The 12,012-nt window shown below is 43.6% G+C and overlaps 2 protein-coding genes across 2 annotated transcripts; one reads left to right on the top strand and one right to left on the bottom strand.

The window, feature by feature from the left end:
* The first annotated feature begins 591 nt into the window (after positions 1-591).
* LOC4332854 (acyl carrier protein 2, mitochondrial) lies at positions 592-2,970 on the top strand. The gene is made up of 2 exons (XM_015777229.3): positions 592-923; positions 2,548-2,970. Exons 1-2 carry the CDS (start codon positions 693-695, stop codon positions 2,722-2,724), a joined length of 408 nt encoding a protein of 135 aa, XP_015632715.1. The 5' UTR covers positions 592-692; the 3' UTR covers positions 2,725-2,970.
* A 352-nt stretch (positions 2,971-3,322) lies between these two features.
* On the bottom strand, positions 3,323-4,673 carry LOC112938290 (uncharacterized). The gene has a single exon (XM_026024160.2). It carries the CDS (start codon positions 4,326-4,328, stop codon positions 3,477-3,479), a length of 852 nt encoding a protein of 283 aa, XP_025879945.1. The 5' UTR covers positions 4,329-4,673; the 3' UTR covers positions 3,323-3,476.
* Between the last annotated feature and the right edge of the window lie 7,339 nt (positions 4,674-12,012).

Genomic DNA, 12,012 nt, shown 5'->3' with positions numbered 1-12,012 from the left:
CGCGAGGAGCGACACGCGGAGGGCAGGAACGCCGAGAGCGAGGTGAGCGACGCCAAGATAGAGGGCCACTGGCAGCGGAGGGTCAAGGGAGGCAGGATGTTGCCGCGGCGGGCAGTAGCACAGGCGGAGGCACTCCACTACCATACCATGACGCGCCTAGTTCTTCTCTCGGACGACGCATTCGTCAAACAACTGCAGGAGACCTGGTTTACCACCGCCCAGCTCCTCTTCCGCCAGTCGCCCCGCGCTGCTCTTCTCCCGGGGTCGCCGTGAAGAAGATGGGGAAGAGAGATGGAGAGAGGAAGAAAGAATTGGTCGTTCACATGTGGGGCCCACATGGTCCCATGCTGACTCAGATGCAAGTCAATACGGGGTATAAATACTGTCTTAGACCTCTGGTAATCCGGTTTTGTTTCTGGTAATGTGGTTCAGGGATAAAATTAAACTCGGCGACAAATTGAGGAACTTATTATTACGCAGTTCAAGCTACATGGGCCGTAGAAGAAAATTCTCTGAGAAAATGAAGGCCCACAAGGCCCAATACTACCTAAAGGGCCTAAAACCCCTCGAGCTCTCTCATCTCTTCTCCTCACTCCGCGGCCGCAGCGAACCCTTCCCTCCTCTCTCGCCGCCGCCGCCGATCCCCACCTGGAAGCAGCGAGCCGCCGCCTCCTCCCCAATTCCTCTCCAGAATGGCCGGGGCGAGGAGCCTGCTCCTGAGGCACCTCCGCGTGGCGGTGGCCCCTTCCTCCTCCTCACCGGCGGCGTCCCTCAGGCCCGTGGTGGCGCTGCGCGAGGCCCTGTGTGCCCGGCGGTGGATGTCGTCGGAGGAGGCCAAGGGGTCGTTCCTGGACAAGGCCGAGGTCACCGAGCGCATCGTCAAGGTCGTCAGGAACTTCCAGAAGATCGACGACCCCGCCAAGGTATCACTGGCCGCAGCATACCGTTCTTCCCCCCTCCCTTTTTTCTTTCTTACTTGTCGAATCGAATCGAATCGAGAAGTGAATTGGTTCTCGATTTAGCTTGAATTGATCCCGTGGGATAGCATTTCGATGTTGCCTGGCGAGTAGTCCTGCAGATCTGGATGCATTCCGCAGTTTAGGTTGACGCTCTAGCCTGTGGCAATGCTGTCGGCACGTGTACATGCTCTTTAGTGGCCTTGTTGAAACCACTCTTGAGTTTGGTCGAGGAGTTGCGGGGGATTGTGATTTGTGAGTATCATCTGTGCTCAGTTGGATGTTAATTTTAGCAAGTTATGCGTATATCTGTGATCACATTGAGGCATACAGTAGGTGATAAAAACCCCGTTTCCTTATTTTTACTGGAAGTTTGGTTAAAAACATAGTCTGTAGCAGATTGGTAGAACCACCTGAGTAGGTAAAGAGTCACAGGGGGACTGTGAGCAACATCTTCTGTGTTCAGTTGGATGTTGTAATCTTAGTAAGTTATGCCATTTCCATGCGTATCTGTATGACAGCATCGAGGCTTGCATTAGGTGATAAATCCTTGGTTCTTTAGCGCATAAGCCTATCATCATCAGTAGAACAAAGGTTGTGGTGGTTGAGGTTGTGATTTCCACTTTTCGAGCTCTACACTTCGTTGGAAACAAAATGTAGGCAGTTCCACACTTGTGTAATCCTTTACTTTTCTCTTCTGTCCCAGAAGCCATCACTCTAGTTCATGTAAAATTTGGATAGAGTCCTAGAGTATGACGACAAAGTATGGTTGAGCAAACTGCATGGGGTTTGGTCTGTTTCTGTTACTCATGTGCTCATGGAACCTACTACAAGTAACCAATACTTGGGTTGCCACAGTAGCCAGCAGGTAAATTGAAGACCCAACATTCACTCAATTTTGAGAATTGTTTGGTGGATTCATCATTTATGTTAGCTTTTTTAGAACTAATGTTAGTTTAAAAACATGTGCCTGGCAAATCCATAGAAAGTATGTAGGCTGCCTCAAGTGAATCTATTAAAGCAAAGAAAAAAAACATTCTGAAGTTATTGTCATGTTTCGGTTGTTCAACAACAAAAATGTTTTATGCATAATAATTATGGAAAATCATCAATAATCTGTGAGAACATGAAATTATTCATATTAGCTCTAACTCTAGTTCTGTCAAATATCTGGTTTCAAAAGGTTGCTTGGGTTCATTTAAGGTTTTCCTGTTGCAGCTAAATAGCTAGTAGTCATCTTGATTCTGTTCCTTGGACACATTTCTGTGCACTTAGTTACAACCATTATAAATGAATTCTTTTTGCTGCATATTTGTTTTGAAGATTTAAATACTTTGGGTTCCCCATTGATGTGCTTTAATGCTGGTTTGCTGTGATTGCACCTTGATAATCTGCAGCATTTTATCTGTCGTGTTTTGATGCCTGGAATTTGCATACGGTGCCTTTTGTTTTGCTCCAGGATTGAGTTGCTTTAGTTCATGATACTTAAGATGGATCCTTTCCTTACGGATACTTTTTAAATATCCCAGATTTGCATGGCACCAATTAGTTCACGCTAAATTCTTAGTCAATTTCTTACTACGTCCTACAGGTCACACCAGATGCACATTTCAAGAATGATCTTGGTCTAGACAGTTTGGACGCAGTGGAGGTTGTCATGGCTTTGGAAGAGGAATTTGGTTTTGAGATACCTGACAATGAAGCTGACAAGATCGACTCCATTAAAGTTGCAGTTGATTTCATTGCTTCACACCCCCAAGCAAAATGAGCAAATCAATTGTGTTATACTCGTTAATTTTCTATGTTTTGTTGTCACGGAGCCTGTCTAAGGTGGAAGTCATCTGCTGTCCGCATGATGTCCACTTTTGCAATCAGCATTGTACCAATGCTACCGTTCTGAATATTTTCTTCTGCCTGTGGGTTTTCTGGACCAAATAATACTTGATTCTGAGGCGGCAGCCCGCCATCTTGTATGGAGATTTCGCTGGATATCAAAGGTTTAGTTTCATGCCAAGAGTCTCACTGATTCTGTCTTTTTCCATTTTCTTAGATTTTGGTGATATGATTACATGGCTTTGCACATAATTCCCAAACTGCATGCTTGGTGCAATCCTGAACCGTGGATTGGTGTTTACCACTGAAGGATAAATATGTTTTGATAACTGTAGCATGCATGTCTATGTAGAATGCACAAATCACAAGCTGAAGAGCAGTTGGTATGGACTGGAACAGCAACAAGATTGAATCTTGCCACAACTTCAGCAATCGAGTTAAAACATACTTCCTCCGTTTTACAATGTAAGTCATTCTAGCATTATGTCTAGATTCATTAGCATCAATATGAATGTGGGAAATGCTAGAATGACTTACATTGTGAAACGGAGGGAGTATATATATATTTTTACAGGAAATACCTCACGGCCCAGCTTATATTGAAAGCCACAAACGAGTTAAAACAATTTCGACTGTGACCTTTTAGTCTAGAACATAAATTACTTCACTGCACTCTACAGCTACACGCTAACACCAATGATATGGTGCGCATAAATGTCCGTGCATGTAGTTGTAGTGTGTGATCACTGCAGGCTGGTGCATGAGTGCGTCATGTCCATGCCCTAATGAGTCCATTCCTGTGGTAGAGCGAGCTCTGGGCACGGGCTGGTGGTTGCCGCTGGAGCACCGGCGAGCTGCTGCATGTTTGCCGCCATTGCTCGCGTGAGCTCTTGCTGCCTCCTCGCCATGGTCGTCGCCGCAGCCGCTGCCTCGTTGCCTCGCCGGTGCCTTTGTGCCCGACACTGCCTCGGTGGAACATTGGTAGTAGGGGGGCCTCGCCGCAGCCGCCGTCATGTGGTGGTTCGCGTGGCGGGGGTCGGCGGCCGTGGTGCGCGGCAAGAAGAAGCCTGTGCCGCTGCTGCGCCGCGTCGTCACCGGCGGAGCTGCTCCGGTGACGGCGCCGCCACGGAGTAGCGGGTGTGGGTGGTTCATCGCCGGTGGCGGCGCTGGGCGCAGAACCATGGTGTTCCTTGGGCCACCCGTCATGACATGCCACGGCGCGGCCGGCGCTGGCAATGGCAGTCGACTATTCCCAACAAGTCGCAGTTGCAGCGGCGGCGTGGCGGCCACCCTTGGACGGCCGGCGCCCGCGAGGGCGTGATGGTCCCTAAGCATTTCACCACCATCCCCGCCCGTCACCTGTGGTCGATGGTGACAAGAGAAGAGAGGGCGCTGGGCCTGGCGAGGTCGATCCTCGACGATGGCGAGGCGGCGGCGCTCGTCGGCATCTGCGATCCCGATGTCCCTGAGGACCTCCGACGGCAGCCACCGGTGGACGTCATCCATCTCGTGCATGTAAACGCAGCAGCGGTCGGCCATTGCCGGCAAAGCTAGCTTGAGCTTGAGCTTGAGGAAGCCGATGAGTCGACGCTGGATCGGGCTAGACGAAGCTTGTGCTTCTTGTTGGTTGCAACTACGTAGGAGAGGTGAGGAGGAAGAAGAGATGCTTTGAGGTGTGGAGAATGATGGGGGTCAAAGGAGTTTATATAGAGAGGTGAGAGCTGGACTAAAGAGGAAGGAGATAAATAGACATGCTCCAAATAAACATGTTTTTTTGTTGGCTATTTTTTTCTTCGTACCTAGCTAGATTTTTTTGCTATTTTTTCTTGATGGTTTTTAATGTGTTTTTGGTGTTGAGAATGCCATTTACATGCACGTATTGTTGTCTGAAAAGAAGCACACTTGAAAATGAGCTAGCTGAACTGAAAGTTGCTATAATTAGATTTTTACTGCATGGTAATTTCTTTTTTTTTTTTTTAGTTTCAGATCTCTAGACATGAGGGGGAAAAAAGAAATCGACGCGGTTGGTGTGCTCTGGGCTATTGTTGTGGCAAAATGGCTGATTGTTCATCTTGGGAAGTGAAGTAATTAAGGAGAAATTTCAATACATATACATATTTAATGTTTTATTTTTCTATTCTTAAAGTCGAAAACGAGAGTCTCCTACCGCAATATATACATACAATAGAACAATATAGAAGGAAAAGTTACAGTTACAAAGCAAATAAAAGAAACAATTTTAAATTATTGGATCCAAACCCAGATAAAGTAAGGTTTTAAGACTGGATTGTACTTCCAGTCATATTTTAATGCCAAAGTTTTACTTTCGATCACTCTTAGTCCAATCACTAGATAACTTTATATTTGTTACTCTGTTCCACCCCTGGTCTCTTCTCTAGCTATATCTATCCACTTATCCTCAAATGTATGTCTTGCCTATAGGTGAGGGGAGATCGCTAGGGCGAAACCGATACGCTCGGGATTGTTGATATAAATGAAAAGATTGGATAAAGTGTAGTCTAAAGTAAAACTTTGATAATAAAAAATGACTCAAATTGTAATTTACCCTTTTTAAAAGTGTTTTAGAAAAAAAACTCTACCGCTAGTGTGTTTCATCTTCATGTATTGGGAAGTCCTAGCGTTTTCCTCTCTTCATATTTCCGGGATAACTACATATGATTCCTTTTATGGTTGTCTTGTTGCTAGAGCTATCTTCTCGTACAAGCGCTTAGTAAAAGTTGTAACGGCACCGTTGCATCCATATTGTCAGGTGGAGAAAAGCAAAAGTACCAAGTCTCGTAGTTTAGATCGACTCTTTTTAAACTCGTAACCATAACAAGTCAAGTCAAGTTGGGATTATATGTGGCTTGACTAGGAGCATAATATGCTTGAACTTTCATGAAGGTGCTCTTCGTTTTGGAAACAAAAGTAGACTAATACTACGATAATCAATCTACTCGATGAAATGAGAAGTGTCAATACACTTACATACTCCCTCCATTCTTCTTTACATGATATCGTAAAACTAGTGCCATACTTCATGAACTAATATAAACAGTTAATATATATATCACATAATTTTAAAAAATGTATAGCACACAATTCTAAGAAAATGTATTGCACGATTAGTTCATTATCAATGTGGTATGAGTGTGGCTCGAGTCTAATAATGGGAAATGTTTGATTGAAAATGTCAATCTACAAAATATTTTCACAATCATGCCAGTAAAAATGTTCCCACCATAACTTAAAACCAGTTTTGGAAACAAAACCTTTGATGGCTGGCTTCTCACTGGAATAATTAGTAACAGGTTAATTTTACATTCATACTTAGCTTAGTTATCTTCAGGAAACATATACCTCTCATCTTGTGTGGCAGGCTAGCAGCAAACATAGTTTTGATTAAAAAAGGAACTTAGTTTTTGATTGGTGAACACGTGTGCATCTTTTGGAACAAGATTTTCAATAGTGCTAAAAGTTCAAAGCCTCTTATGGTGAGAATATATAGGGCCAACGGGTACCTAGACGTCTATAGTGCAACCACATGATCCAAGGGTTGAAAAATCTGCAGAAAGTGGAACTAGCAGAATATCTGCTAAGTAACGTTAATTGCTCCATCAACTTAGAATTATTTAGTAGAAACAATAAAACCGTCACACTTATTACGCCTTTAGGTGGAACCACAATTATATAAGCTAGTGCAATTACCGTTACTTGATAGAATATCTGCTAAGTAATAGTAATTGCTCCATCAACTTAGACTTATTTAGTAAAAATAATACAACCGTCACATTTGTTACGCCTTTATGTGGAACACACAAGGTGCAACTTATTCATCACGATCAATTATTCACCACATTTATGACTAGAGATAGATAACATCATCAGTTGAAAAGATTAATTCGACCAGATATGTAAAAATCGAAGCTGATCAATGCAATAGTGGTGATCTCATCGTAATCACCAACTCCGTATGTTGTTCCTCATCATCATGGAGGCCTCTTCCTCCTCTTGGCGCCTCGGCTGCTACTTTGACAACCACTGCTGACGCTTGACATGACGAGGCGTTTTTGTCGCCCTAGGCGCCTTGCTTGTGCGTTTGTTATACGCCTCGGTGTGTGGCAAGAAAAACCCGGTGCCACCGGCATCGCGCTGCTTTGTGGGAGGAGGTGGCAAGGCTGGGGCACTGGTGGCTACCAGCAGCAGTGGCGTCCTCATCTCCGGAGCAAGCCTTGGCGGTGCAATAGGCACCCGATCTAGCATCATGCCACCGTTGCTCATGAACGGCCTCACCCCCATTGATGGTGGGGCATGGTAGCATTGGTATTTGTTGTCCACCATAGCTGGTAGAGGACCAACAGTAGCATGGTGTTGTGTCGTCGTTCTTTGCACAGCGCTGCCAAAGAGGACATCGGCAAGACAAGCGGCGAGGTCCTCGACAATGGCGCGGCGACCCTCACAAGGGTCGATGACGGCTCCAATGTCCCTGAGGATCTCCGATGGCAACCACTGGTGGACGTCGTCATCCTCCTCACTCGCGCCGTAGAAGCTATCAGCCATTTCTGGTATATAGGTTGAGCACTTGAGCATGAGCAAGAAGAGAGATTTGAGGTGTGGAGATGGAGAGGTAAGGGTATGTTTATATAGATAGGTGAGGAACAATAACTATAGAGGGCAGGATATTAGTAGGCATGTTTCTTTCCTCAATCTTATAAAATGAACATGTTTTTCAATTACTGATTTTTTCCCTTCTTAATTGTGGGTGTTTCTTCTCTTCATTTACTTTATGCCTTCTATGTATTTTTGGCGATGATAATGTGCTTCATATGTTTCATTCAAAAGTATACATGGATTATCTAGAGAGTAGTGAAAGGCGCTAATGCGCTATACTTAGATATTGATGCATGTAATATATTTTTCACTTTATTAAATTTTCAATTATTTGCAGTACGATAAAGAGAAACATGTGGGCAGTGTGCTCTCTGCCTCTGTTGTGTCAAAATGAATTCTCCTAACTATATATTGAATTCCCTTCGAAAGAGAATTAAGCAATGGATAACGACATATCACATGCAAATTGTTGTACTTGCTGGTGAAATAATGCATCAGCACATAAAGACAACTGCACATTTTCGTTCACAAGAAAATAATCTATACATTTCCATTAGTAAATACAATTGCACAAAAAAAACATATGTGCACATTTCATTCACATAAAAATGTTCTGCACATTTTCCATTCACACAAATCTATACAAAAACTGAAATACATATTTACACATTTCGGCACATTTCACTGAATCATTTTTACATTGCTCATATGTGCACAAGCTTTGCATGTAACACATTTCTAGACAAAAAAATGTAACACATTTTCTGATATGGGCGGTCAAAGCAACTGCTACTTTGGATTTCTAGATCAAGCTAGCACTTTGATGGCTGGCTTTTCATAGGAAAGAGGGAGGAGGGGATGCGGGCGGAGGCGGGTAGGGTTTTGGGCTAGTGGGTGCCATTTTGTGAAAAAACCCCTCAGCTTCCATATTTTAGAGTCCAGGCCTACTTCGCGGTTTTCCTCCCCTTTGCATGGAATATCCGGATTTCCGAAGGGCCTAAACGTAAAAAGCCAGCTCAAAGGGACGGTTGGTGAGGGACGCCGGACGAATTACGAACAAAACGGAGGGTCTTTTCACAAAATTTCCACCCTGTGGGTACTGCAGCGATGGTAGCAAAATCTGACGTGGCACACCCCATCGCGTGCCCAGGCTGCGACCCTTTATTTTCTCCGATATGCTACTCATGTGACTCATAGGTTCAATTCTAATTCATGTTTACACATCTTCACTAAACATATAGCTCTAATATTGTGTGACAGGCTGGCAGCAAACATGGTTTGAACAGAAAATGTTTTTGAATGGAGATAAATTCAGCGAAATGCAACTTTATAAGAGATCAAGAGGCTGGTAGGCAATATGTTCCCAAGGGTACAAGTTCAAATCCTCTTATGAGTTATGACTTATGAGGGGCTGGTGGGCACCTAGATGATGGTAGCAGAATCATGTGACCCAAATGTCCAAAGTGCCTCGAGGGTGGAACTAGCAGAGTTCCACTAAGTAAAACCGACATACTTGTTATGAAACCTATTTTATTCTGGACGAATCAAGATATGAGTGGAAAGCTTATTACAGAAGAAAGCTTATACCAGAAGATATCTTATCACGGAAGGAAGCTTGCGGCGTAAACAAGCTTGTAGGAGAAGCAAGCTTGCCGCAAAAGCCAGCTTGTGGGAGAAGCAAGCTTACGGTGTAAGCCAACTCACAGTGGAAGCCGGAAGCCAGCTTGTGGGATACGCAAGCTTACAGTGTAAGCCAACTTACAACTTACAGTGGAAGCCATCAACCTCCTCTGCCTATAAATAGGATCCTAAAGGTCCAAGGTGATATTGACTGCTCTTCGACACTTCCTGCCTTCCATCCTATAGCTTGTACTCAAATTCAGAAGAAATAAAGTTTCTACTCACTCGTACTTTCGATATTCTACAGCTTCTGTGTTTGTCTGCTCGTGTGTTTTTCGGCAGAATAGACCGGTTTCTCAACGATACTTAGGCCCCGTTTGTTCTCTCCAACTGGAGAGATATTTCCAGCACACGCAAAACGAGAAAACTCACTAGCACATGATTAATTAAGTATTAACTATTATAAAATTGAAAAAAATAGATTTATTTAATTTATTAAACAACTTCTATATAGAAACTTTTGTCAATAACGCACAATTTAACGGTTTAGAAAGCATGCTAACGGAAAACGAGGAAGTTAAAGTTTGGAGTTGAGAAAAAGAACCGAGCCTTATTACCACTCCCTCTCAACATAGACTTGTTTAGTCAAAATAAATAAAACCGACATACTTATTACGCTTTTCGGTGAAACCGCACTTCCGTGAATACGATATCATGACCAACCATTCCCTACATTTTATGACTAGAGCAACATAACATCATTAGTACATATGATTAATTCGACGAGATATGTAAAACCCAAGCTGATGGTATCAACTCTCCCACAACTCAGTAAACCCATTCTCGAGGGAGGGCGAGCTTGCCGCATGCTTGAGGCAGAACGGTGTTCGAATTCACCGTCCACGGACGCCAATTCTCATCATGGCTGCCTCCTCCTCGTATTGCTGACGCTCTTGACATGGACGAGGTGGCCGCTTCACGCTGGCCAACCCTGACATCCCCATGGCCACATTGGTGGATCGCCCGGTTATCGTATGCCTTGGCTCTTGCAGCAAGAAAACTCCGTTGCATCCGGCATCACTCCACTTAATTTGCAAGATGGGGTGTCTGCAGGGTGCCAGCGGCGCTAGCACTGGTTGTGGTGACCGCATCACCGGAGCAAAACCTCGGCGGTGCAACAAGCACACCAGATTTTCATCGTTTCTCATGAACTGCCACACTTTCATCGGTGGTGGGGCACAAAATTTTTGACCATATGAGTTGGCCGACCTAACCAGAGAGGGGTGGGAGCAAGAAGGACAATGGTGAGACGTGCGGCGAGGTCCTCGACGATGGCGAGGTTGTGCCCCTCAGCTGCACGTTTGTCGAAAAATGCTGATGTCCCTAAGGATCTCCAACGGCAGCCACTGGTGGACATCGTGGACCATTGCTTTCTACGCTTCTTTGGAGGAAGAGAGGCTTTGAGGTGTGGAGAATGGAGGGATCATTGGATGAGTTTATACAGAGAGGTGATGAATGGGCTATATATAGAGGAAAAGGCGAGTAATAGACACGTTTTTTTAATCTTATCAAAAGAACATATTCTTACTGATTTTCACCTTAATTTCAAGGTGTTTGCCTTATTTACTTGATGACTTTTATGTTTTTTTAGTGATGAGAATTAATGTGTCCCACATGGAGTCTTAAAAAGAAATTTGCATTATCTGGAGAGATGATGTGATTCAGGCAAAGATAACTTGGGTGGTGTGCTCTCTCTGCTTGTGTCAAAATTAATGAATTTTTCCTCGCAAAGAAAAGAAATTAATGAATTTTCATCACTGTATATTTTACCTTTAAACTATAACTGAGCAATTGATTGGCAAAAAAAATACAATAAATGATGACAGGCAATGCATTAATTAGATGTACTTGCTGGTGCAATAAGGGTCAGTACTACGTATTCCATCCATTCATCTTGACGTCATTAAAGCTTAAACCCAGTTCAAAGTAATTTATCAAACAAAAATGTTAATTTGAACTTTTCAAAACATTGCAATTCCACACAGTTTAATGTGGATCATGGAATGATCGCGCACATGATGCTCTTAGGTGACTTTCCTCTTGCTCCTCTTCTCTCTTTAATTATTTCATTCGAGGAGTTACTAACTTATGGTTTCTATCCAAGTAACTAATTAATGCAAATAGTATTTATTCACCTCTACTGTTAAAAGATAGAGTTCTGTTCATGTCATCCCCTCGACCACCATACCCAATGTATCACATGGAAACTGCTCTGACCAAAAATAGACCGACACAAATGAAAACCGCCCAACCTAGAAAAAATGAACCACACTTAAATGGGGTCCAACGAGCCATCGCTCCTCATCATCCCCGAAATGCCACTCACACTTGCCACTGCCTGCTGCATCCTCTGCACATTGGCCTTCTCCCATGCCACGGTAGGAGATTGTGCTCATGTAGTTCAGTGGTTGCAGTGAATTGAATAGCACCCTAAGGTATTGAGTTTAAATTTTCATAGAATTAAATTTCTGAATTGTTTTAGGAGCTAATTTTTTAATTTAAAAAGGTTGCATATGTCCAGTTGAATGTAGAGGCCAGGTAAAAAATACTCCTCTAGAAAAACGAAATTGTTCTCATGACCACAGCCATGAAACAAAAGTGGTCAGCACCCTCAAGTATGAGGCAGACGAAGCAGACAAGAAGGGCCTGCACCTTCTTGGTGAAGAGGAATAGTCTACCCCCAACTCTCATCTCCACATTTCTTTCTCGGCCTCTCCTTATTTGGATTATAATCCCTCGCCCTACTCCTATGTGATGAAAACAACTCAACATGATCGGTTTAAGGTGTCAGAAAATAGATGGATAATCAATTTCCAGTTCATTAAATCGTTTGCTTTGCACTTTGCTTGCAATATGTAAATCCATTTGACCAGAACTTAGAAGTGGCATAAACAATTAACCTCTTCGACTTATATTAGGCATGTAGTAACAC

The sequence above is a fragment of the Oryza sativa genome, chromosome 3, assembly GCF_034140825.1.
Source record: "Oryza sativa Japonica Group chromosome 3, ASM3414082v1".
Taxonomy (NCBI): Eukaryota; Viridiplantae; Streptophyta; class Magnoliopsida; order Poales; family Poaceae; genus Oryza; species Oryza sativa.
The sequence above is the reverse complement of the archived record's forward strand: the minus strand, read 5'-3'. Positions and strand labels throughout refer to the sequence as shown.

Bases quoted from the DNA above. Each gene is read 5' to 3' on its own strand.
- LOC112938290 (XM_026024160.2), bottom strand. From the start codon at position 4,328: ATGGCCGACCGCTGCTGCGTTTACATGCACGAGATGGATGACGTCCAC.
- LOC4332854 (XM_015777229.3), top strand. From the start codon at position 693: ATGGCCGGGGCGAGGAGCCTGCTCCTGAGGCACCTCCGCGTGGCGGTG. The intron at 924-2,547 runs GTATCACTGGCC...TACGTCCTACAG, and splicing joins AGATCGACGACCCCGCCAAG to GTCACACCAGATGCACATTT.